At 36.2% G+C, this 22071-nt stretch overlaps 1 protein-coding gene across 1 annotated transcript in view; it reads left to right on the forward strand.

Annotated features, from left to right (window-relative positions):
- The window catches only part of ARHGAP42 (Rho GTPase activating protein 42), a 143558-nt gene that overhangs the window by 83700 nt on the left and 37787 nt on the right, over nucleotides 1-22071 (forward strand). The window contains exons 5-7 of the mRNA XM_059493656.1: nucleotides 10457-10558; nucleotides 14930-15040; nucleotides 21374-21478. Coding sequence (XP_059349639.1) covers nucleotides 10457-10558; nucleotides 14930-15040; nucleotides 21374-21478 — 318 coding nt within the window. The remainder of the gene's footprint in view (nucleotides 1-10456; nucleotides 10559-14929; nucleotides 15041-21373; nucleotides 21479-22071) is intronic.

The following is a 22071-nucleotide window of genomic DNA, read 5'->3' on the forward strand; positions in this document are numbered from 1 at the left end:
TGCATACATTTCATCTAAGCAAGTCTTACTTTCTTCTGTGCAGAGCAACTATTAAACTGGAAGACAACACTGGCTGACCCAGAGTCTTTTTGAAGTGACTGATCTTCTTGGGACAGCTCATGCAAATGAAACAAAATTTTCTCACTTCAGTTTGCTTCAATTCAATTACTGTTTCATTCAAAGTTGACAGGCTTTTAGGAAGTTAACAGAAAAACAAACAAAAGAAAGACAACAATCCTAAAAGCTTATTTCAATTTTAGTGTATTCTTTTAAAAGATGAGAGTGAAAACCCAAATCTCATAAGATTGTGGACACAGTGATTAAAAACTGTTAGTTCAGTGTGTTAACTACAGGTGTTTGGGAGGAAAACAGTCAATGTTATGTGCATAATCAGTTTTAATAAATTCTGTTAAATGCCTCTCTGTTATAAGTGAGTGTGATTAACTGGCTCACTGACTAAAACCAGTTTTTGAATCTTCGTTTTTTCTGCAGTTTAATAAGATTCTAATTTGCATCATAAAGAAAACAGATATAAATTAAGGATAAATAAATTAGTCCCCTGTAGTAAGTTGGAAAATAATTTACTATTCTGCCATAATATTTAAGAAGGCTTAGAATAAATGTGTAAATTGGTGTAATTGTTTAAGTGAGCATGCAATGTACCTTTCTTAGCAAAAAGAAACATTTATTTTTTAAAATCTACAGCTAGTAAAGCAAAAAAACTTAAAAACTTAGGTAGTGTTAGCCTTTTTACTGAAAAAGGACAAAAGAATATAAAAATGCCAGAAAACTTTGACATCTTCTAATTGAATAAAGGCTTTTTTTCTTGCTAATCTGCTGCAGCCTACTGTGGTGTGTGTTACAGGAAGGACTCAGGAAGGTTGCATCCTGACCCTGCACAGCTGCTGGAATCCTGCTGGACTCCTGAGCTGTGATCAAAAGTATGAACAAAGACATTGACCTTCAAACTTAATTTCCAGCTCACAGGAGAACTAAACTTCTTAGTGGGTGTTTGAGGGCATGGAGGATTTGGCAAACAGAGTGCAGTAGCTCTACTCACCTGTTAAGTTCTTTTTAGTCTTGCTCTTGGCCACAGCGTGGACAGGATCATGTTCCCACACCTGAAAAGCAGGTCTCAAGGTTGTTGATGAGACTTTAAAAGTCTCAAGAAGGATTATGAGAAATAAAGGAAGTGGCCAATTGCCCAGGCACAGAGCAGGACAGGACTTAAAAAAGCAGAGTTTGGTATTCTGCTCCCTGCACAAGGAGCAGCTCAAAGGCACCTAGTCCCCTGCTCTTCCTCCCCTTGTTCAAAATTAGACTCCATCCTGAGTTTTAGCATCCTTTATCAAACCAAATTCATTATGTTTTGAAAAAGGCAGCTGCCTTCTCTTAGCCTACAGGGATTACTTCAGAATTGTGCTTGCGGGTGTTGTATAGTGCCACAGCTGTACTGAAATGCTTAAGTTGTGAGGTCTTATACATGAATATGAATTCATCTGTTAATCTTACTCTGTTACATGTTGGGGTTTTTCTTTAGCAGTTTGGGGGAAAATTAAGGTCTCTTTCTGCATTGCTTTCCTTTGTTTTGTGATGTCATTAAGTTAACAGCATAAAAATAGATACAGTTAGAGTTAAAATTTGGGCATTCTTTGGACATTTCTCAGATGATGTGGAGTCTGTGGGTCTTTATTCCATATGAATGGTGGAGTTGCCTTTTTCTATTCTAAATAGAAAATCATTTGATCAGCTGTATTGCCACAGATTTCCCTTCATCCAGTATCTTGTTCTGTCTATGCAGCAGATTCTGCAGGGGCCTGGGAATATACAAATTTGAATCTCCTACTAATATGGCAACTTTGCTTTTGGTAAAGCAAACTCAGAAATAACTCTGTTCCAAAGTGAAGTGGATGATTGTATCTGGGAACTATCCTTTCTGTGCTGAAACAAAAATGGACGTCATTACTTTAAACTTTATTGTGTCTTGGTAGATATGGGAGCATCAAGAGATCCATCTCTCCACCAAATAAAGCAGTTTTGTTATTTCAGGACCTGTCAGGTTATAGTAGCTACCACAGAACTGTTTGTTCCTGTGGAGTTTGCCAAGAAGGGGTGGTCTCAGATCCTTGTCTTGATGAGAAGATTAAACACCCACCCCCAAGAAGTAATCTGAGAGCACTCGGTGATCTTAACAACGCCACTGGGGAGGCTTAACTTTTCACCCCAAAGTGATAGTTTGTGTTCTTTTATCAGTGTTGTAAAAGGGACTCTGAAAATAGATGCTTTCAAAACAAAACAAAACAAAATCAATTCTGACATTGACCTCAGACTGTTTCCTTTTTTTTTCCCCCCAAAATATCTGTAAACAGCCGTTTCCAGATGCGTGTATTAATCTAAAATATTTCTCAAAGCACGCCTCAAGTTCTTCCTCAGGTCAGCGCTGCAGTCCTGTCGCGATGACGTCGGAGCTGCCCTGGGACCGTGAGCGATGCTGAATGTGCTGCTGGCACTCTGGGATCAGTGATGTTGGCTGATTGGCTGGCATACATGGGAGATTCCCAAAGAGGGTTTAAAAAAAGAAATTACTAGTTAAGAAAGAGATATTTTTATCTGCAGCTTTTGAAATAAAGTAGTGAGTATGTGAAGTTCTAAGCTGTTCTGTTGGAATTGCTTTATTTGAATGACATTATGTTCTTTGCGGCTTTTTTCTTTATCTTTGCGCTCAGTGCAAAGATGTAACAAGATGTAACTTTTTTTTTTATCTTTGCAACAAAGCAAAGATGTTGCTAACTATGCAGATGAAGTGACCTCTTCCAGAGCTCCTAAAGAGCATGGCTGACTTTGTTTTTGAAATCATTTTAAGTCACAAGCTTTTGTACAGGAACAAACCTCTTCCTGTTATGATAAAATATTTTAAACTTCAGAAAGCTATCCTAAACCTGATGCAGAGAAAAGAAAGTCAGTTTCTGAAGTTCTAGGGTGCTTCTCCATATTATTTAAGCAGTAACTTGATAATATCCAAAGTAAGCTATTCCAGACAAATACTTCATATTTAGTAGACAGTAAAGCAATAAAATGAGATTACGTGTGTAGACTTACCAGTCCTGCTTCTTGGGCAGGGATTTAGGAGATTCCCAGACACAGAGCAGCTACTCTTGGAATCAGCAAATGTCAAATAAACTCAAGACAGCTTTGCAGTTGAATAACAGGGAGTCTAATATGTCCTGCTTTGTGACCTGACAGTACTTTCATGTTTGCATGCATTTTCACAGCAATGCTGGGAACTTCTAATATTTTTGTTTCCATCTCGAGAGAATTTTTTGGAGAAAAACAAGTGACATCCTACAAACACATTTTCTCACCGAATAGTATCTGCTTTTTAATTTGAAAACATCTGATTGAATTACATAGAGAATTATTAGGAAATTGATTCTCCTCTTCCAGGATACACTTTTGAAAGTACCTGATACTTGGATCTCTAAAGGCATTACAGAGGGAAAAGAAGATTTTTTTCAGAAGTTTATGAGCCTGAAAGTAAATTATCTCTTGCAAGGTTATTCAGTATTTTACACAGATGTGAACTCCAGTTAAACTTAAATTAGTTTTGGCTTGTTTCAAGTATATTTCAGTTTTATGTATTCCTTACCTGATTTTAATTGAGGTTATTTTTTTAACTGCCAGTTTCTAATATCTGTCTTCATAGCTTTAATGCTGCTGAACAGTCTTGTATTCCCAGTTTATTGCCTTGTTATACTCCATAGTTGCAATATGTTCTTTTTATTATAATTATTTGTGTCTTATACTATATTGTTTTCTGGATCATCATGGTTTGCATATGGTTGTTCTTTTTTAGTAAAGAAATGGTTTTAAGATTTATAGTCATTTGAACATTTAATTTTCTACATGATGCATTCTGCTTCAATTTGGAAGTGTTTTCACTAGCAATTATGAGGAACATAAGACATAATTTATGAATATATTAACCCTATTTTATGTCAATCAACAAGGATTTCTTTATGAACTATGTTACAAATTTGCTTCACTTCATATTACTTGCTAATGATACATAAACCATGTCCTTTAACTTTTCTGACTTTCTTCTGGATTTGGGGAAACCCTATAGCCTAACAGTGCATTAAATTCTGTTTTGGAGGAGTAAGAGGAGCGAGGGACTTTTATATCACCTCTTCACTTTTTCTTCTGGGAAAAAAAGCTTCTCACATCTTTCAACCTGTTCTTGAACCCTTTGCATTCACATAGCAAATGAAAATTTCTACCAAAAAGAAGTTCTTTTCAATACTATCAAAGCAACCAAAACCCAGCAATTCACCAACTACTTCCATGAGAACGCTCAACAAAACCTTAGGCAACATAAAATGGAAGGTGAATTCACTATTTTCTCCTCAAAGGAGCAGTTGTGAGACTCTGAGATTTTAAATTTTCCAAGAAGTCCATAGGATCTTAGCTCAAATCAATCTTTCCAAAACTAAGTTTAGTTTATTTTCTAGACTACTGTTCTATTTTTGTTTGTCCTGCTACTTAGTAAGACATGGTCCCCAAACTTACATCTCCAAACAAAATCCCACTAACTTCATAAAAATAAAATTTAATTTTTTTGTTTGGGAGGTAATGAAAAAGATAGCTTTGAGAAAATATATTTGAGGTCTAACATTCTAGCAATGAACCTCTCCAGTTTGTTGTTGCAAAAATCAACATTTTTGCGGTTGTTGTCAAAGAGAAAGAAAAGGGATGTGGCTTTATTGATCTCCATAGACTTCAATGTTACCTTCCAGTTCTTCAACTGTCAAATGTGTCTGACTTGATCTATATTCAAGTCGTACTGTTGTATTTATGTGCCAGTTTCTACAGTTTCTAAACCTCAGTTTGAGTTGGTGAAAAAATATGTACTAATTCTGGGTGAGGGGAAGAAAGAAATCATCATGGCCATGTTTCACAATGTTTATTTGCTTTCTAATTAAGGTATTCTCTTCTTTTCAAGATATTGACTTCTTTTTCCCAAGTAGTTTCTTTGCAATGATTTCTGGTTTAATTTCCTTTCATGATCCTTTTAAAATAATTTCTTGCAAAACATGTTTATTTTATGGTTTCAACAAGGATAATGTTTTTGTGGGATTTTTTACGAATTAGCTTCTTAAAGCGTTAGATATTAATTTTGCAGCAAACAAAGAGTTAAAAAATTTCTTTATGGACAGATACAAGATATAGTTAATAGATAGATATAACACCAAAATGTTATATTGGTAGATACGGGACTAAAAAGAGGAAAGAGAATGAGAAGGACAGCAGAGGCTCTTTTCTGGAAAAATAAAGAGGAATAATTTATGTAATTATTCTGAAGATACATATAACAGTTTTGACATTAAATACTGCCCATGAAGTAGTGGTAGACCATTATAAAAATACTAGATTTCTTGATATTTCCTGTGGAAAAGGAAAGTCAACTTTAAAATATAACAACTATTTATGCTTTATATCTAAAAATACAGCTAGTGGGTAAAATTTGTAGGAATCATGCCAATGATTTGTAGCATGTATATGGTTAGTTATGGCATGCAGTCAAAATCTTTCTGAGCAGGGGAAAAACTATCTGACTCACTTGAGTCAACTTTTTAATAAACTTCTCAGCAATTGATCTCCGGACTTCTCACAGCCATAAATATTTGTAAAACAAGAGGAATACAAGAACACCTTTTGACTTGAACTTCTAACTGGCATGCCTATAATTAGAAGTATCTCAAGCAAAATTTATTTCTGAAAAGATAATTTTTTGGAGGTTTTCTAATCAGTTTTGAAATAAAACTATGCAGGAAATCTGAGCAGAGAGAATAAAACCGGGAATTAAACCTGGATGCAGTATTACATGACTTAAGTCTCTCAAGAGGGTACTGGCAGTTAGTAAGGCTCCATTAAATGCTGTAAGGCGAGTGTGTGGTTAAGGGCTTGCCTAATGGGCTTCCTAGAAATTTGAACCAAACTGTAAATATTTTTGAACTCATAAAAGGCTTGACACACCTGAGAATGGTTAAACAACTATACAGAGACATTTACGGTGTTTAGAATCTGCAGGACTTAGTCTAGACAAAAGGTGTTGATGACTTATATGACTGACTTATGTCAGTGTAAAACACACCAAGGATTAATATTATGTAATTTCTCTTTTTCTGTGCTTAGTTTTTTTATTGCACCCTCACAGTTATCTCACATGGATTTGGGATTTTTTATCATATGTTCTGATATTTTGAAAGAAAAGGTTGATACTTTTCCAGGGCAAAGAGAAAGGATGAAGTTTACTGCAGGAAAGATGTGCAAGGATGAAAGAAAGCTGGAGTCTGAGGGGAATAAGAGACAGTACAGAGATCAGGAATTAGCATCTTCCTTATGGCCACATGCCTTAAGCTTTGTGTCATGGCTGGTGCAGTCTGTTCTGCTAACAGTGCAGCACAAGCTTTCTTATCCAACCACATTTCTTCTCCTTGGGGTTTGATCCAGTGTGGAATCTAGGCAAAAGCAATCACGTCTCCTGAACTTTGAGGAGATGTTTTTGCGCGGAAACTTTTTTTGAAAGCCTCCTAGTATGTGGAAAAGTAGATTTCTCAGTCTTATGCGCACAGATTGCTGGGACCAGAATTCAGATAGTTTATTTGGGCAGGGGCTGTGTGTAAAGTGTTTTGAGAGCTGCAAAAGAACAGGCTAAAGCAGGAATACGCTGAGTCTGTGACTCCACTTAGGATGAGCCTGTGTGCTGTGAGTCACTGACTGAGTGTGTGAGACAAGAGCTATTTTGGCATAAACTGTTTATTCTCATCCAGAACATGAATCACCTGCTTCTGGGTGTATCTTTTTTTTGCTAATTTTTATTAAGTAAACAGATTTCAGAGGCTTCAGTACATCCAAATATGTGGGTTTTACTGGCACGTTGGAGGACCTTCCAAGCAAAGGAAACTCACTCACCTGTTGAGGCCAGTATTTTTTATACTTTTCCCAGAAACATGTCTGAGTAATCACAGCAATGCCAGAAACACTATCCTGCTGCAAACTTATTCCCAGGAGTATCGCCAGGTAAAGACCCTAGTGCAGTCCAAATTGCCAAGAGATCTTTACTCACATTTTATTTCTGTTAGTCTTTTTACTTTGTCAACTTCTACCTTTGAAGGAAGAAGGTCTTGTTTAAGTTAAAATCTGAAGAAGGAGGAAGAAGTTGATCTGATGTATTGTCTCTGCACTTGGGCCAGAAGTTATCCTGGTGACAGACAAGCTCCAATTTGTAGTTTTCTCTTCAACATAACTGGTATAAAAAACTGTGGAGGCTGAGCAGATATGTGGCAGTGTAGAGGTGCAGTCTGGGAGAGAGCTGGCAGAAGACCATGAGAGCCTTCAAATTCCTTGTTTCCTTATGGATGGTGCCATGGATATCTTTATGAAGCTTCACATGAGATACAATATGTCTTAAAATCATAATTAGTTTATTTGAACTTGTTTTTTTCTTGTTCTTGGCAGGCGGGGGGGGACTAATCTGTTTATATGTGATAGTTTAATTTTCTGTTTTCCTTTTATACGTATAAAGAGAGGATGTGATGCATAATTCACAGGTTTTGGTATAGATCATAGCAGAAAATAAAAGCAATGGGAGCCACATTAGGTGTATCAATAGTCCCCTCTAGGCATTGACATGTATATGATGCACTGTATTTCAGATGGCAAAGTCCTGTTCTCACCCCTTTTGCTTTGACTCTCACTGGGCAGCTTCACACTCTTTTCCAGCTCCTGTTAGTAAAAGTTATGTTAGTGTCACTATGAGCTTAAGTGGCTGGCCAGACGTTGGGTTACTCATTACTTATCGATCACCTTGGTTCTGAGACAAATAGTTCACAAGGCAAGATGAATACCTATGGTTCATACCATAAATCTGTTAGGGGAGGAAGGAAGGGTGGAAGAGCTGGCTGGGCTGGGTGATCCCTGTCTGAAATAAGTAATCCTGTAGGAGCTTTGCCCATGACTGCTTGGCTCATTCCTTTGATCTGACATCTGAGACAGCAAACACAATATCAAGTCCAAATGTACACTCTCAGCACCCAGACCTCATTGTCAAAGGCTGTGTCAAGTTACCTTCTGAGGTAGGTGGTCTAGTGGAGAGGCTCCAGTAGCTTATGACCAAAGGCTTGAATACTGCAATCAGGCAGACTCCTTTCCCACCTTACAATTACATGGGGAAAAAAACACCTAAAAAGTAATTCTCTTGACATTTTTCATTGCATCAAGCTTGCCTTTAACTTGAGTATTTCCTGAAGTTGATGACTTTGACAGCTTTGTCACTTGGATTTTAAAATAATCTGATTCATATTTCTAGTCCAGCACATATCATTATCTCAGAAGATAAGACAGTATGTAACTAACTGCCCCTTTCATTCAGTGATCAACTGAACTGAATTTCTGTTTGTGACCAAAGATGCTGTTGAGATACACAGCACCTTTCATCATGCTGTTGACATACACAAGTTGCTCTTGCTTCATCATGAAGACCTGGCACTTGAGCATTCCACACTAAAACTGTGGCTGTGGAACTGACCTATGATTTCAGCCCCACAGAAGTTGATTTCTTTAGTTACAAGTTATTTGCCACAACTCTGGCCTTCTTCCTTCTATCTTTTTAGAATGTTCTTGGGAAAGATTCTGGAAGATAATTCTTATAGGTTTTTTTCACTTGCTAAACAAAATACAAACTTTTATTTTTTCCTGTTTTGCCTTTTTGTCCTGGTATCTGCTTATCTGTAATTAAATATAAAAGGCATTAGTAGTTATTCTGTATTGTTATTTAATCTTTTGTTGGGTCAAGTCCCTTCTTTTCCTTCTGGTGTCTTTTAAAGATATCTGTGTTGTGAAGAAGTGTGAATATTAAATTGTGCGTATTTTTCATACTAACTATATTTGAACTTTTTGCAGGATAGAAAGTATATGTGCTTAGCAGTCTACTGTAATTACTGTTGTAAACTTTAGTCACTGGAGCCAATCATTAAGTGGTTTGTTGTTGCAACTGGTTGATAAGCTTTAATTCATGTTGCTAAAATCTTCCTCCTATTTCTTATTTCTCTGACCGACCTGACTTTCCCATAATATGACTAAGGAAAACAGGGTGGTGCTTCAATGCGAGCCAGTTATTAGTTTTTGTATAAAAAAATTTCTAGAGAGAAAGAGGTCAGGGAGAGAACCACTATGGTTCTTAAAATGACCTGATGTTACTGCATGATGTCCAGTAATTAGTTTTTCTATCATTAATAGCTTTTGCACATGGGCAAGTAGAACTGCTGGTCTTGAAGCTTTTTTTCTTTTCTCAAAATATTCAAATTATTAATCATTAGGACTTAACTAAGATTATAAAAAACACTGGCAGGAAGTTGCTTTTTTTAGGGAATAAATAATTTTGTAATAAAAAGTTATAGATTTATCATTGATAATACACTGATGGGATATCAACTTCAATCAGTTCTCGTATTTCTTGAAATTTGACACTCCTTGAAGAATGGAAAAGCTTTTGAGAGACCTATCTTTTTCTTAAATTTCAGATTTAAATTTCAGAACAGCAGGTTTTAAAAGATTTGAAGTATGAATTCTGAATTTGTTTGCAGAAAGTAAGATGTTTCTTAATTTACTACAAGTAGTAGCTGTTTTGTATTATGTATCAAAATAGTTTTAAGGTAGAAATGTGAGGATTGACTGCACATGATGGGAAAAACAAAGAGGAGTGGGAAAAGAATAAGGCAGGATAACTTTTAAATGAGACAAGCTTAAACATTCAGACACATCAAAATATTATTGGAAACAGACTTTTGGACCAATTTCATTTTGCAACCACACATATGCTTTTCCATCATCCTCGTATTTTAGGAGAGTGGGTGGAAAATAGGCGTATTAGTCTTAAATGCAAAGAATAGGACTATGTCTTCATCACATATTTTATACTCATCTGTGTCCTCCACAGTAAGGGTTTTTTTTAGGGTTTTTTGCTTGTTGGTTGTGGGTGAGGTGTTTGGAGTTTTTTGTTTGTTTGTTTGGGGGTTTTTGTTTGTTTGCTTGTTTTTTAAAATAGTGTGGCAGTTAGGTAGACTTAAAAAACTTGGGGAAGATTATTTTGTAATAAGTGTCTGCTTAAAAATATACCACTGACATAAAATCTCATGTACCTCTACTATGGGAAACCATGCAAGTCTGTTGAATGGATTTGTTATTTATGGGAAAAATCCTGCTTACTATTGCTTTTAATAATTGAAGCAGTTCTCCTACTATCTTTAGTTCCACTTAAGAATTCAACCCTAAAAATACTGGACCCAACAAAAGTGGTTTAATAGTTTGGCATATCTTGGCACCTGTTATATCTTTTAATTTAAGTTAGCTGTGATATTTAGTCAAATATTTCACTTGGGAATGCTTTGTTTTTCAGGATGGGAAGAAGAAGTTTGACAAGGAAAGTGAGAAATATTATTCCATCTTAGAGAAGCACTTAAATTTGTCAGCCAAGAAGAAAGAATCTCATTTGCAAGATGTAAGAACTGAATGCACTCTTACCTAATTTCACATTTGCGTAGAAATCATGATAACAAATTGGTTCTCTTCAAGACATGCTGTACTTTATTTAATGTGAAATTGTGATGGTTTCTGGTCACGCTTTTTGTGACTATAAATTCTTGACTGGGATGAAAACAACCCAAATAGGAGTTAAATATTTGAACAAGACAATATTCTATGTTTGCCACTTCATGTATTTCAAGTACAGCTAATGTTTATTGGTTGCAACAATGGAATTATATTAGTACAATAAAAGTGTGAGTTTTATAAGCTATATGTGGAATACTGGAAAGCCAATTAATTAATTTCTTGTCGGTTTGCTAGTTAATCTATTAACTGATGAAACTGCACTTCTATTTCACATAAATTCTAATCCAGAAGACTGAACTGAGATCACTTTAATAATGCTCTTTTTCTGCTTCTTTTTTTCTTACTTTTCATCTTATTCTGAAATTGAGGCTCCTTAAATTTCCCTGAAATTGTATCTATAACTTCAGCTTTGAAGAGTCTGTATGGCTGATTCTTTTCTGTTTAAAAAAAAAAAAAAAAAAAACCAAAACCATGAAGACTTCTGGTTTAACAGAAAGATTCCAGGGCTTTTTAGTATGCTGATACAAATTAATATAACTTTTCTCTGAAGCAAATTACAATAAACCCAGCAATATTATATCAATGACACTTTGGGAATTGTGCCAAAAGTAGTTAAAAATCACTTTGATGAGATTACTGTTGTCATGGTGAATCTTAAATCATGGGGGTTAGTTTGCAGATGGAATTTTCACCAAAGGTGTGACCATTACTCAATCATATGTTGTAGAATTTTTTTTCATGTTTACCAATAATATTATAATTCAAATAAAATAAGGCTTAGAAATTAAAAATTTCTAATAATTCAGTCTATATGACTGAATTTCTGTTGCTGTCTGTATAATAACCAGTCTATATAAGGAGATAGTTATGTAGGACTGGTTTATTGTTCCACTTGTATGTCAAATTCCCAAATATTTTATGTGTTGATGAAGAAGCAGTTCTCTTAGAGGCTAAGCCCTAGCTTAAAAAAAGAGAAATTCTTACCAAATTGGGGAAAAGTGAGCTTAAACACTAATTTGTTCTAGAGTAGAAGCTAAATAAAATAAATAAAATACTTTACTCTTGAGACATGAGAATAATTACAGTCTAAAAGCAGCAACTGAAGTGCGAAGTAACAACTGTGAATCTAGTAAACTATGGTACAATAACAGTGGATTTGGCTCACAAGTATAAACTAATGGAAAACCAGAATAATTTTTTCCAGTGTGTCCTTAAGTGGCATATCTGGATTTAAAATCTTGTAGCTGAGGCTGAGGTTTGTGATTTCTAGATGCCTCCCTTGTAAAGAATAAAGAGCATAACTTGGCATTTCTGTCTTTAGCCGTTTTCTACCGCTGTGGATGTGCTGATTCAGCAGCATAGACCCTCCATAAGAGAAGGTACAATAGCAAATCAGTACCAAAATTGTCAGCCTGGGGGGCTTTTGGCCTCTGGAAGTAAAAGGAGGCCAAGCCCCATTCCTGACCTGAAATTGAAGACAGCTGTTGATTTGCATCCCAAGTGGTTTGGGTGAGCCCCATTTATAGCCCGGATGTCCAGGATGGAGTTTGTTGGAGCAGTCCACAGCAGAGCAGGGCACAAGCAAAGAACCAAGCAGTGCTGGCAGCTGGGGCTTTGGTGCCCTGGGCAGGAGATGGGAAGTCAGTCCATGCCTCAAGCCAACATCGTGTATTCGGGGAGGTGGAAATACCATTTTTTGACCGCTACGTGGGAAAAGTACTGTTTCCTTGAATTGATGAGGTTTCTTGATACCTCATCACATCATGTGGGTTAAAGAGTACTGGGGTGAGCAAAGGTCTTGTACTCTGTTGGGTTCTTCTACATATCTCACTTGAGTCAAATTGAGATCACTTAATTAGGTACCTAAAGTTTGATGGTTGAAACATATTCTGTAGAGAGTAGTTTGCATATATTCACCTACCTGAAATATGTTGGATATTTTAAAAGCCTGCAAGACTGCTGATGCAGTTTACACAGGTGACTGGCTTTTTTCCTTTAGCATCAAAAAGCAACTTCACAGTAGCATCTTTTCACTGCCTACAGAAGCCTACAGTGGAGGAGAAAATGGGCAGAATTGAGTGATGTGAGAAATCTAATGAACTTCTGATTTTATTTCTCTGAAATCTGTTCCAGAATCAGTCTCCAAGCTTATGTGAAGTTCTGGTATATATATTGAGGTGATAGCCTACATCAATGAAAATATTACTCACTGTAACTATACATCATACAGGTAGAGACTCAAAATCATATCCATCAGTTCTCCTTATTTTTTACATGCAGTTTGAACTCACAGAAATACATTAAACTTTCAGCTTTTGAAACTTTAAGATCACTTTCAAAGCAATTCTTACAAATCTGAATCCTTTGGTGTTAACACAAATTCATAAGCTTCTACAGAATATATGTTTGGGGAAATCTGATTTAATCCCTTTCCCTGGTGGTGATTATGGCCCTAAACCATATTTGAGATGGCACTTGGTTGTATCATTACAGCTGCAACCTGCTTAAATGCTGTTCAGAATAGGGATGGATTTAATTGGGTGTTTAAATACTTTTTCTGAGGCAAAGCCTAAAAGAAACAATTTCTAAAACTATGTTTCATTATTTATGTACAATTAAATGAGAGAGCTGAGATCTGTTTCAAGTGCTTATTGATGGCATTTGTGTGAGCAAGGCGTTGCTGGATCGCATCCCAAAGTGATGGCAACTGCTTCTGTTCAGTTATGTAGCACTGTCTTTATGATAATTATTGTGAAATAAAGCTATTTACATACTACCAGGGAAAACACTAGCCAAACACACTATATGAATGGCAAATGTCAGAGTTAATTTTAAGGTAGAGCAGTTCATTATTGGAATTTTGAGTGCTTGATTTCAGCTTCATATTATTAGTTTACTGGTTTTTTTTTAATAGACATAGGAAGGAGATGCTGGTACTGAATGATTTGAAACATATCCTTGAGGCCTATGTGTTGAAGTAGAGTTAGAACACTGGGCTAGGAAGGTGAATCAATATTGTTAAAAGCCTGTGCAGCCAAATCACAATGGTAGCTTGTCCTTGAGTAGAGAAGCAATCTTAATTATATATGGTGCTATTGATGGCCAAATCCTGCCTGAAGGAAAGCACTGACTTTTTGCTTTTTTGCTGTTAAAAGTACTAAATTTCTTTTATGATGTGTTTGCTGGTTTATGGTTTGTTGTCAAGGGAAGACAACATTATGCTTTCCCACTTTCCCTGCATTTATTAATTTTAATGCCAGAATTAAACTAGAGAACATGCAGAAGTATCCTTCTGTACATCAAAAATAGGTGATCTTATTCATGTTGTTAATCTGCTATAGTATTTTGACCAAAGAGCAAAGTCTAACTAATACAGCCCAAAAGGGATTTGCATGAGAAAATGATTTGTAATGAGGAAGAATGAATTAAAATGGAATCTGCATGTCTTTTTTAAACATTTATCTATGTGCTACACTGTTTGTCTGTTAGTTCTCTCTCCTGTGGCTTGTTTAAATTGAGGATAAAAGCCTATTACTCTTTATCAGCTGATAAGAGTTAATTCTTTAGCTGTTTAGGCAGAAGACACTGTTCTGATACTGATCTCCATGCTGGGTGGTATTAGTCAGGCTTTTCTGACAAGTATTGCCTTGTAGTTCTGTCACTTGAAAATTAAAACTTGTAATATATTTGATTTTTGAGGTTAGGGATTTAAATATGTTTACATTCCAAGAACGTATGACTCATACTATAAAATAATAAGTTGCAAGATGTCATTGTTAAAGACAGCCTATTTAAGAAAGAAAATATGTTTTTGTGAAGGTATTTGAACTTGAGAAGTAGATACAGTTTCAGTGCATATGATACCTAAATATTTCAATAGAAATAATTATCTTTTTGTCTGTCCTTGATTTCTACGGTGCTCCTTTCTATTTCCTTTTCTAAATTTGCATATTCCAAGTACCTGCTGCCACCTTTCTTTCTCTCCAGGCTCTCTTAAAAACTAGAATATTAAAGAGCAAAAAGAAAGAAGAAGCCAAAAAAGAGGAGTAAAAGGCATAGGCGGAAATGTGTAATGTTATCTTCTTAAACTTGCATTTAGCTTTTTTAAGTAGGTATTCTAATTTTCAGACAGAAAACTGAACTCTGTGAACTCTTTTAAAATAATCCTATGGAAGATCTGTTTGTTAATGACATAACCTGTTTTTAAAGCAATAACAAGACTAAACTAATGTTGTCCGTATTGAATTTTGTCTTTTAGGCAGATACACAGATTGACAGAGAACATCAGAACTTTTATGAAGCATCATTAGAATATGTTTTTAAAATCCAAGAAGTACAAGAGAAAAAGAAATTTGAATTTGTAGAACCTGTAAGTTTTGTGTTTTATTTTTGTTTGAATGCATGCATATAAAACTGAAAATTGAATTTAAAATACCGATTGTTTTGCTCCCTTTTCAAGTTTTGAATGCAGGTTCTTTGTATATAGACAGACATTAAGATCTTGGCTTGGGCACTTTCCATGTTTATTGAAGGATTATGTAAGAGTTTAGTATCTACTGTGAAGTGAAATGTCTGATGACTTGAAGTGTGTGTAACATTTTAATAGGACATCATGTAATGTTGTGTCTGTGCCACACATAATCGATGTTTCCTACTACCATGATTTAATGGCTTAAATTTTGAGCCAGTTTTTAATTTAAATATTCTGGGTAGGCAGTATACACCGACATTGTTCTGAGTTACACATGAAGTAAAGTGAAAAATCAATTCTTCTGTGGCATAGGTAAGTTTGTCTTTTTGTTGGTGGAGTCATTTGCCTTTAGTTTACTTTGCCCATAAAGGAATGCATATGTAGATGTGCCATTAAAAAGTAAGATAAAGTGTTTCAGTGTTTCAGTGTCCATATCTAAGTGTGGGTTTTCCTTCTGGACTGTGTTTCCATCCCCCACTCCTGACTCTCTATTGTGTCAGTCAGTTCCAAAAACAGCTTCTGTGGCCTGGTGGCAGTGTTACTACTGTTCATGTCATGCAGACAGGCCTGCCAGTTGCCTGACGTAGTTTGTGCCTCCAGCCCCTGACAGAGAACTTGCAGTGCCATGTGTCCCTTCCCATTAAGCACACTGAGCACAGCAGAGTCCTGGCTGTCAGAGAGGAACGTACCAAGTGTAACTTGGTCTCCACACCGTCTCCCAGCTTCCTTGTAACTACTGGAGCAGCACTCTTCACTGTGAAATGGGTTGAATTACATCTCTAACACCCTGTGTCACCAGGCAGAGCTTCTCAGATGCCCTCTTTCCATGAGATGAGAGTGTATTGTATACTGAATGTTTGACATTGATGCAAACTAATGAACCTGGATTCAGCAAGCAGTACTTTCAGAAATCCTATCTTTATGGCATACAGCTGCCAAATCTTAGAGACTAAAACTTTGCTCGGACTCCTAAATAAGAACATTTTTCTACCTGTCACAGATTAATCCAGAGTGTGTGTGTCTCTGTCTCCTTCTGCAAAACTCTCACATCCTGGAAAAATCTAGCAATCTTGACCTAGCTCTGACCCTAGTGTGGAAGACTTTATACTCCTTTAATGTAATAGAAACTTTCTGTATTGAAAAGACCTTGTACATTGGAAAATATTGTGCAACTGCACAATAGCTAAAATAGGTAAAATTTACTTTTAAATGTATCTGTTTCCATACTGTCTCAGATCAGTAGGCATTCCAGCCAGTATGGCATACTTGATTGTCCAGGGGAAGGTACAGGAAATACTCTGGTAACTGGGTAATGATAGGCCTTTCAGGTAATGTCTTCTGACTTCGTGTGTGAATTTATTTATAATCAATCTGGATATAGATGGAGCTTACATTATAACATTAGTTATAAAATTTTGAATCTTCAAAACTGAATTCTTGTTTGTAGTCTGTTGCATACAACGTGCTGAATTAAGAACATTTGCTAAAACCCATAAGGCATGTGCCTTATGTGAAAAGTAAATTAAAATACAAGTCAGCAATACCATGAAATTAAAAAAAAAAAACAACTAAACAAATCAAAACCACCCAAAGACTTAAAAATAGGCTTTCTAAAATTCATGGTTATGTAAGAGATGTTGGAAATATGAGTATGTGTTCCTAGATGAAAGGTCTAGATAAGGAGAAAGCCTAACACTTTCAAATCAGGTATCAAAAGAATTGTCATATTATTAATTTTCCTCTGTGTGCTCTATGAATGTGCATATGGCAGGTGATGCCTGGTGGTGAGTCCATGTGGACATTCCTCCTCAGGAGCTCTGATGGTCGTGAGACATTGTCGTGTATGTGCTGCCTGTGCCTCTGAGTTATCAGCACAGTGTCACGTCTGCGAATAATTCTCAGTCTGACATCTTGCTAACAGACTCGCTGAAGGAAAGTTTAACAAAATAAATCTGTTGGTGCAACGAAGGAGGAAGTTGTGATGCCCATGCAAAAGAAGAATAAGTTTGGGATGTGGGAGTAGAACTTGAAAACCAAATGATCTGTTGAACATCCTTTCAAGACCTTTAGTTTTTCCATGCCAAAGGATAAAGACAGTCTGAGAACCAGAGTGGGAGAAGTAACCTAGCAAAAATTGCCAGGTGGGTTACAGCTAGGACAGTGGGAGTCAGTAAAAGTGGAGTGTGTTCTCTCCTGGAGGAGACTCAGGAAAGATTTTAAGGTACAGATGCTACTGACTCATACAGTGAATAGAAGATTATAATATTTAGAGTAGATTTTTGCAGCTGCTTCTCAGGCCCTGGGTTTCTCTTTGTTGTCTGCATCTTGATCAAAGTGGTTGCTTATGTGCAGTAGAGTGAGTAACTGGCACATTCCTGTTTGCAATCCTCCTAAATCTTGATTTTTCCAAGGAAAAAACCTGCAGATTTTCATACAGATAATGAATTTAAACTTTTTCTGAAGAACAAAATACTGTTCAAATTTACAGCTGGATAAACAATAAAGCAAATTAAGTGACAATAATATGTCTTGCTAGCTTTTCTCTTATGATCCCTTGGAAGCTAGTCCAAGCCAACAGTGCTTTCTGAGGATGTTATGCTTGTAAAACAATTCAAACACCTTCCTAAAGTTCTGCTTTGTCCTTTGGTGATGCCAGGACTTCCTTGTCCTGTGGAAATCAGGGCATAAAGTTCATAAGCAGTAAACTATCTGAAATGTGAGGAGTGGTCAGTTAAATGTTTATTTAAAGAGAAGAAAAAAAACCAGCCAACTGAAAACCACTGCCTGTAATTGCATGCATTTCTATGAGACTTCACAGTGGACATTAAATTTAATTTCCCTTTCTTGCATTTTCTGCGTTATTAACTATGTTCACTTTAATCTGAAGAATAAGCGCTATCTTCTTATAAATAAAATGAAAACAGGGAGACAGGGACTTCTGGCTGATGTGCTGCAGGCCAAAGGTTAAATTCCTCCCCTATCCGAAACCTAAGTACAATCTTCTTCCTGTGAGAATGAAACGACCAGGCAGGCTTGAGGTCAGCAGCTCTACATAAAAATAAATAGTCTCAAGAAGTAGCTGGATTTTGTTTCGGGTTCTCTGTTGAAATCCTCGTGGCTCTGGTGTGAAGAGTAGCTTTGTGTTTTGGAGTTCAGACCTCAGTCTTTACTGATGTGAATGATTAGACACCCAGAATGAGATAACGATAAGACACTTATTAAAATGAAAAATTATTGATATGAAAGCATCAGACACTGTTTGTGATGTTTGATGAAGTAAACTACCTCTTTATGTGTGAATACCACCTCAAAATACATTCTGAAATTTTTCTTAGAAAGGAAAGGGGGCTGATTTTCTATTCTTGTTTTTAAATTTTTTTTGCTCTATTTAATATTAATTTCTTTAAAGTTATGAGCCTGCCTTTAGCAGCAGTGCTTCTTCAAATGCCAGCAAAAAGAAAACTCTGCTATGAGTATGAGCTTAGGGCAAAAGACCTTGGCTTTTAAATCTCTGTTCTAATGGAAGTGATTCTGGAGATGCCCTAGCAGCACAGGCCCATTGGGCACAGAGCATATTCTGCATTCCTGTTTTTCCACTGCTAGTGACATGTACATTGAAGTGAATGCCATCCTCAGTGTCACATATCGGCACACAGCTTAAAAATGCTAATCTAGGACTTGCATAATACTTTTCTTTTATTCCTGTTTTTCTGAGTTCTCAAAGAGTGTTTAACCAGGAAAGCCTCAAGGCCAGATCCTCTGCACTGCACAACTGGCAGAATACCTGTGAAGTACTTTAACTAAAATTAATGCAGATTTTTGTCAGGGTTTTGGTTTGGTCTTTTTTTGGGTTGGGTTTTTTTTTTTCTTTTTTGCTACTGTTGTATTTTTGCTTTCAGATAAATTCAGCTTTGCTGCCATCTTGTGTTAAATATTTTCCGTAGTATTTCTCAGTGTACTCTGTAAAAGTGTTTCATGTGATGTAAAATTTTTTCCTTGAAGTATTGAAGCTGCAATTTATACAATTTATTCTCCTGAAGTGTTCTTTAAACTGAGCTCTAAAAGTCAGGCATAAGCTGACATACTGAAACTTTGTTCCACAAAGTTTCCTTGTTGTAATTTTGGTGTGCGTTAGTGTGGTGATTTGGCTGCAGTTTTGCCAAGTGTTACTCCTGCACTAGGGGTGGGTTTAGCAGCAGGCTCCTGCTTGCAGGCTGTGTTAATCCACACATTCTTTTGACTGGATCAAGTCAAAGTAAGTACAGGAGTAGTTGTGCTGTGACATCTGAAGGAATTGTAGCTGGGGGCTCTGATGAGTAACTGAATCTGGAGTGTGAGAACAGGCTTCACATAACTGGAGCCAAAGCAGAGCTTTAGTTATAATTTGCATATTTTGTACTTTATTCATAAAAAGGAAGATTAATTTTTTTTTCTTTTCCTATAAGTAGTTATTTCTAGAATTACGGAATTAGAATTATAGTCTAGAATTACAGAAAATTATAGAGCTCTTTCTATCTGTTTGCACAATTGGAGGTTTTTAATATAAATTATTGTACTTGGACCTTCCTCAGAAACCCTTGAATAATCAGTTTAATAACAATAATTTCAGGGTCCAGGCCTTAGCTGAGATAATAATTTTGGCTAGACAGATGGATCATGTTAAGGTGAGATTGATTTACACAAGATATGGAGCTCTCTTCTTGAGATTGCGTGGCCTTCATTGTTTGATGGTGGAATATGGTTCAGGAATTCACATCCACTGTAGAGGCCCCCACAAAAACTTGCTTTTTGTGTCCAAAGATCTTCTCAGTTCTTCAGGCTCCATGACTGGCTTACTGGGCAGCCATGGGCTTGCACCATCTCTGCCTGAGGCCAGGCTCTCCTCTGCTCCTGCAATAGCAGTAAAAACCAAGGGCAGAGTCCTTCTCCCAGCCATACCTTATATTTGTGCCCGCACTGATGGTCTGTTCACCTCCAACTGCTTTAACTTACTAAAGCAGCCAAAGAGCAGGCAGGTAAATGGGCTCTCAGGTGTCTCCTAGAGAGTAATGGGAGAGAGGAGGCAGAACAATTTTGCTACCATTCTTCAAGTAGGACTGAGAGTAAATTTATAGAAAATATAAGCACAGTAAAAACTACATCTTTACACTATTCCACTTAGAGTAATCTATGGTACTGGTAACACAAAGCAAACGCTTTAAATATGAGTGATGGCATTTTTGTTGCCTGAGTCTAGACCACTTCAGTAGTCAATGAGGAGAGATAAATGTTTCCATTGGATCGTTCATTCCATCCTGAGAGAGAAGTCTGAAAAAGGGAAAAGAATTATGCTCTGGAATATCTGTGGTTCTTTACTGAGTCAGACAGCCTGGATAGCCAGTTAGTTAGTCCAGATGATAATGGCGTAAAATACTAATGCAGCTATTTTTTTTTTTTGTTAAAAATTTCTGGTATTGTAAATCCAAATTAATTTCTCTCTTTTTTCTTTTTTTTTTTGTTTGCTTTACCTTTTTTCAGTAAGCTAAGTTGTATAGACCAAGAAAGCAGTCTATGATAAGAAATTAAAGCTTGTTATTTAACAGCAGGTAGGGTGACTTATAGCAATATCAAAACACTTTTAAAATTTAAAGCAAAATCAGTTATAGAAGGCTTTTAAAACTAAGAGATGGCAGGGATGAGTTAATTCAAGAGCTGAAATCTAGTGGCACCTTTTACTACTTGAGCATTGTTTCAAAGCAAACTTTAAAAGAATTCTTCAGCTGGGTATATGCAGACTGGGGTGGTTCTGTTGGAGTTAATCACAGACGTACCAGATAGAGTTTGCGTATTTTTCAGAGCAGGAAGAAATAGTCCGGGTTTCTTGTGTTGTGCTAACTTGTCCAAAACATATTTTCTAGAGTCTCATTTGTGAAAAATAGGTCATAGACCAAGCAACAACTGTGAAGAAAGTTAAAGAATATTTTGAAGTAAAAACACTTGAATTTTGACATTTTAAACTTGGAAAATGCACACCAGCAAAGACTCCAGCTGAAATATTGGATAAAATTACTAAGATAGTGAATTAAATTATTATGGAAATTACAATTTCATGACAAAAAAGCATGTGTAGCATTTCTTTTCTTAAGGTCTCATCATGGATTCCTTCTCAGCAAAACTTTGCTTTTGCATGTAAAAGCACACAGTGTTCTAGGAGTTAAAAATGTATAATGCTTCTCAATTTTACCTTTTCAGCTCTTGGCCTTTCTTCAAGGATTATTTACATTTTACCATGAAGGATATGAACTGGCTCAGGAGTTTGCACCATACAAGCAGCAACTGCAGTTCAATTTGCAGAATGTAAGGATGATTTGTATTTACATGATTTAACTTTTTAATTTACTAACTTCAGTTTAGGATATTAAAGTAGATTTATAGCACTTTATTGAAATTCTAAATCTTGCAATGTTTTAGTAAGCTGAAATCAAATTCATATGCAGACAGGTAAAATTGTTTTTATAAGGTCAATGTAATTAAGATTCCTGACAACAAATGACTTTGGATAGTAAATTTGTGATTTCCATATCAAAACTTTGGGAGCAAGAACAAGAAAAACAGGACAGCAGCCAAGTTTTTATTAGAAAACACAGCAGTCCAGATAGATTTAAATTTGTATAAAGCTTTCTTGAGAATAAGGCCTGTCTTCTGGACTAAGTGGAGGTACCAAAAATGCTCCAGCTGGTATAGAATGATACAGTTTGTCCTGCTGTCTGCTAACTTCCCACTATATATAAAGCAATCTTGGGAAGCCATTCTCTGGCCATTCTCTATACCATTGCAGAATAGGTGGGACCCTCCTCCATGGTGAGCAGCTCTCATGAGCATTAGTTTTCACCAGAAGAAGGAATCTTTTTGTGTAGAGAGTTACATTCAACAGAGCAGATGAATCTTTT

The sequence above is a fragment of the Ammospiza nelsoni genome, chromosome 2 (genome assembly GCF_027579445.1).
Source record: "Ammospiza nelsoni isolate bAmmNel1 chromosome 2, bAmmNel1.pri, whole genome shotgun sequence".
NCBI classification, from domain to species: domain Eukaryota; kingdom Metazoa; phylum Chordata; class Aves; order Passeriformes; family Passerellidae; genus Ammospiza; species Ammospiza nelsoni.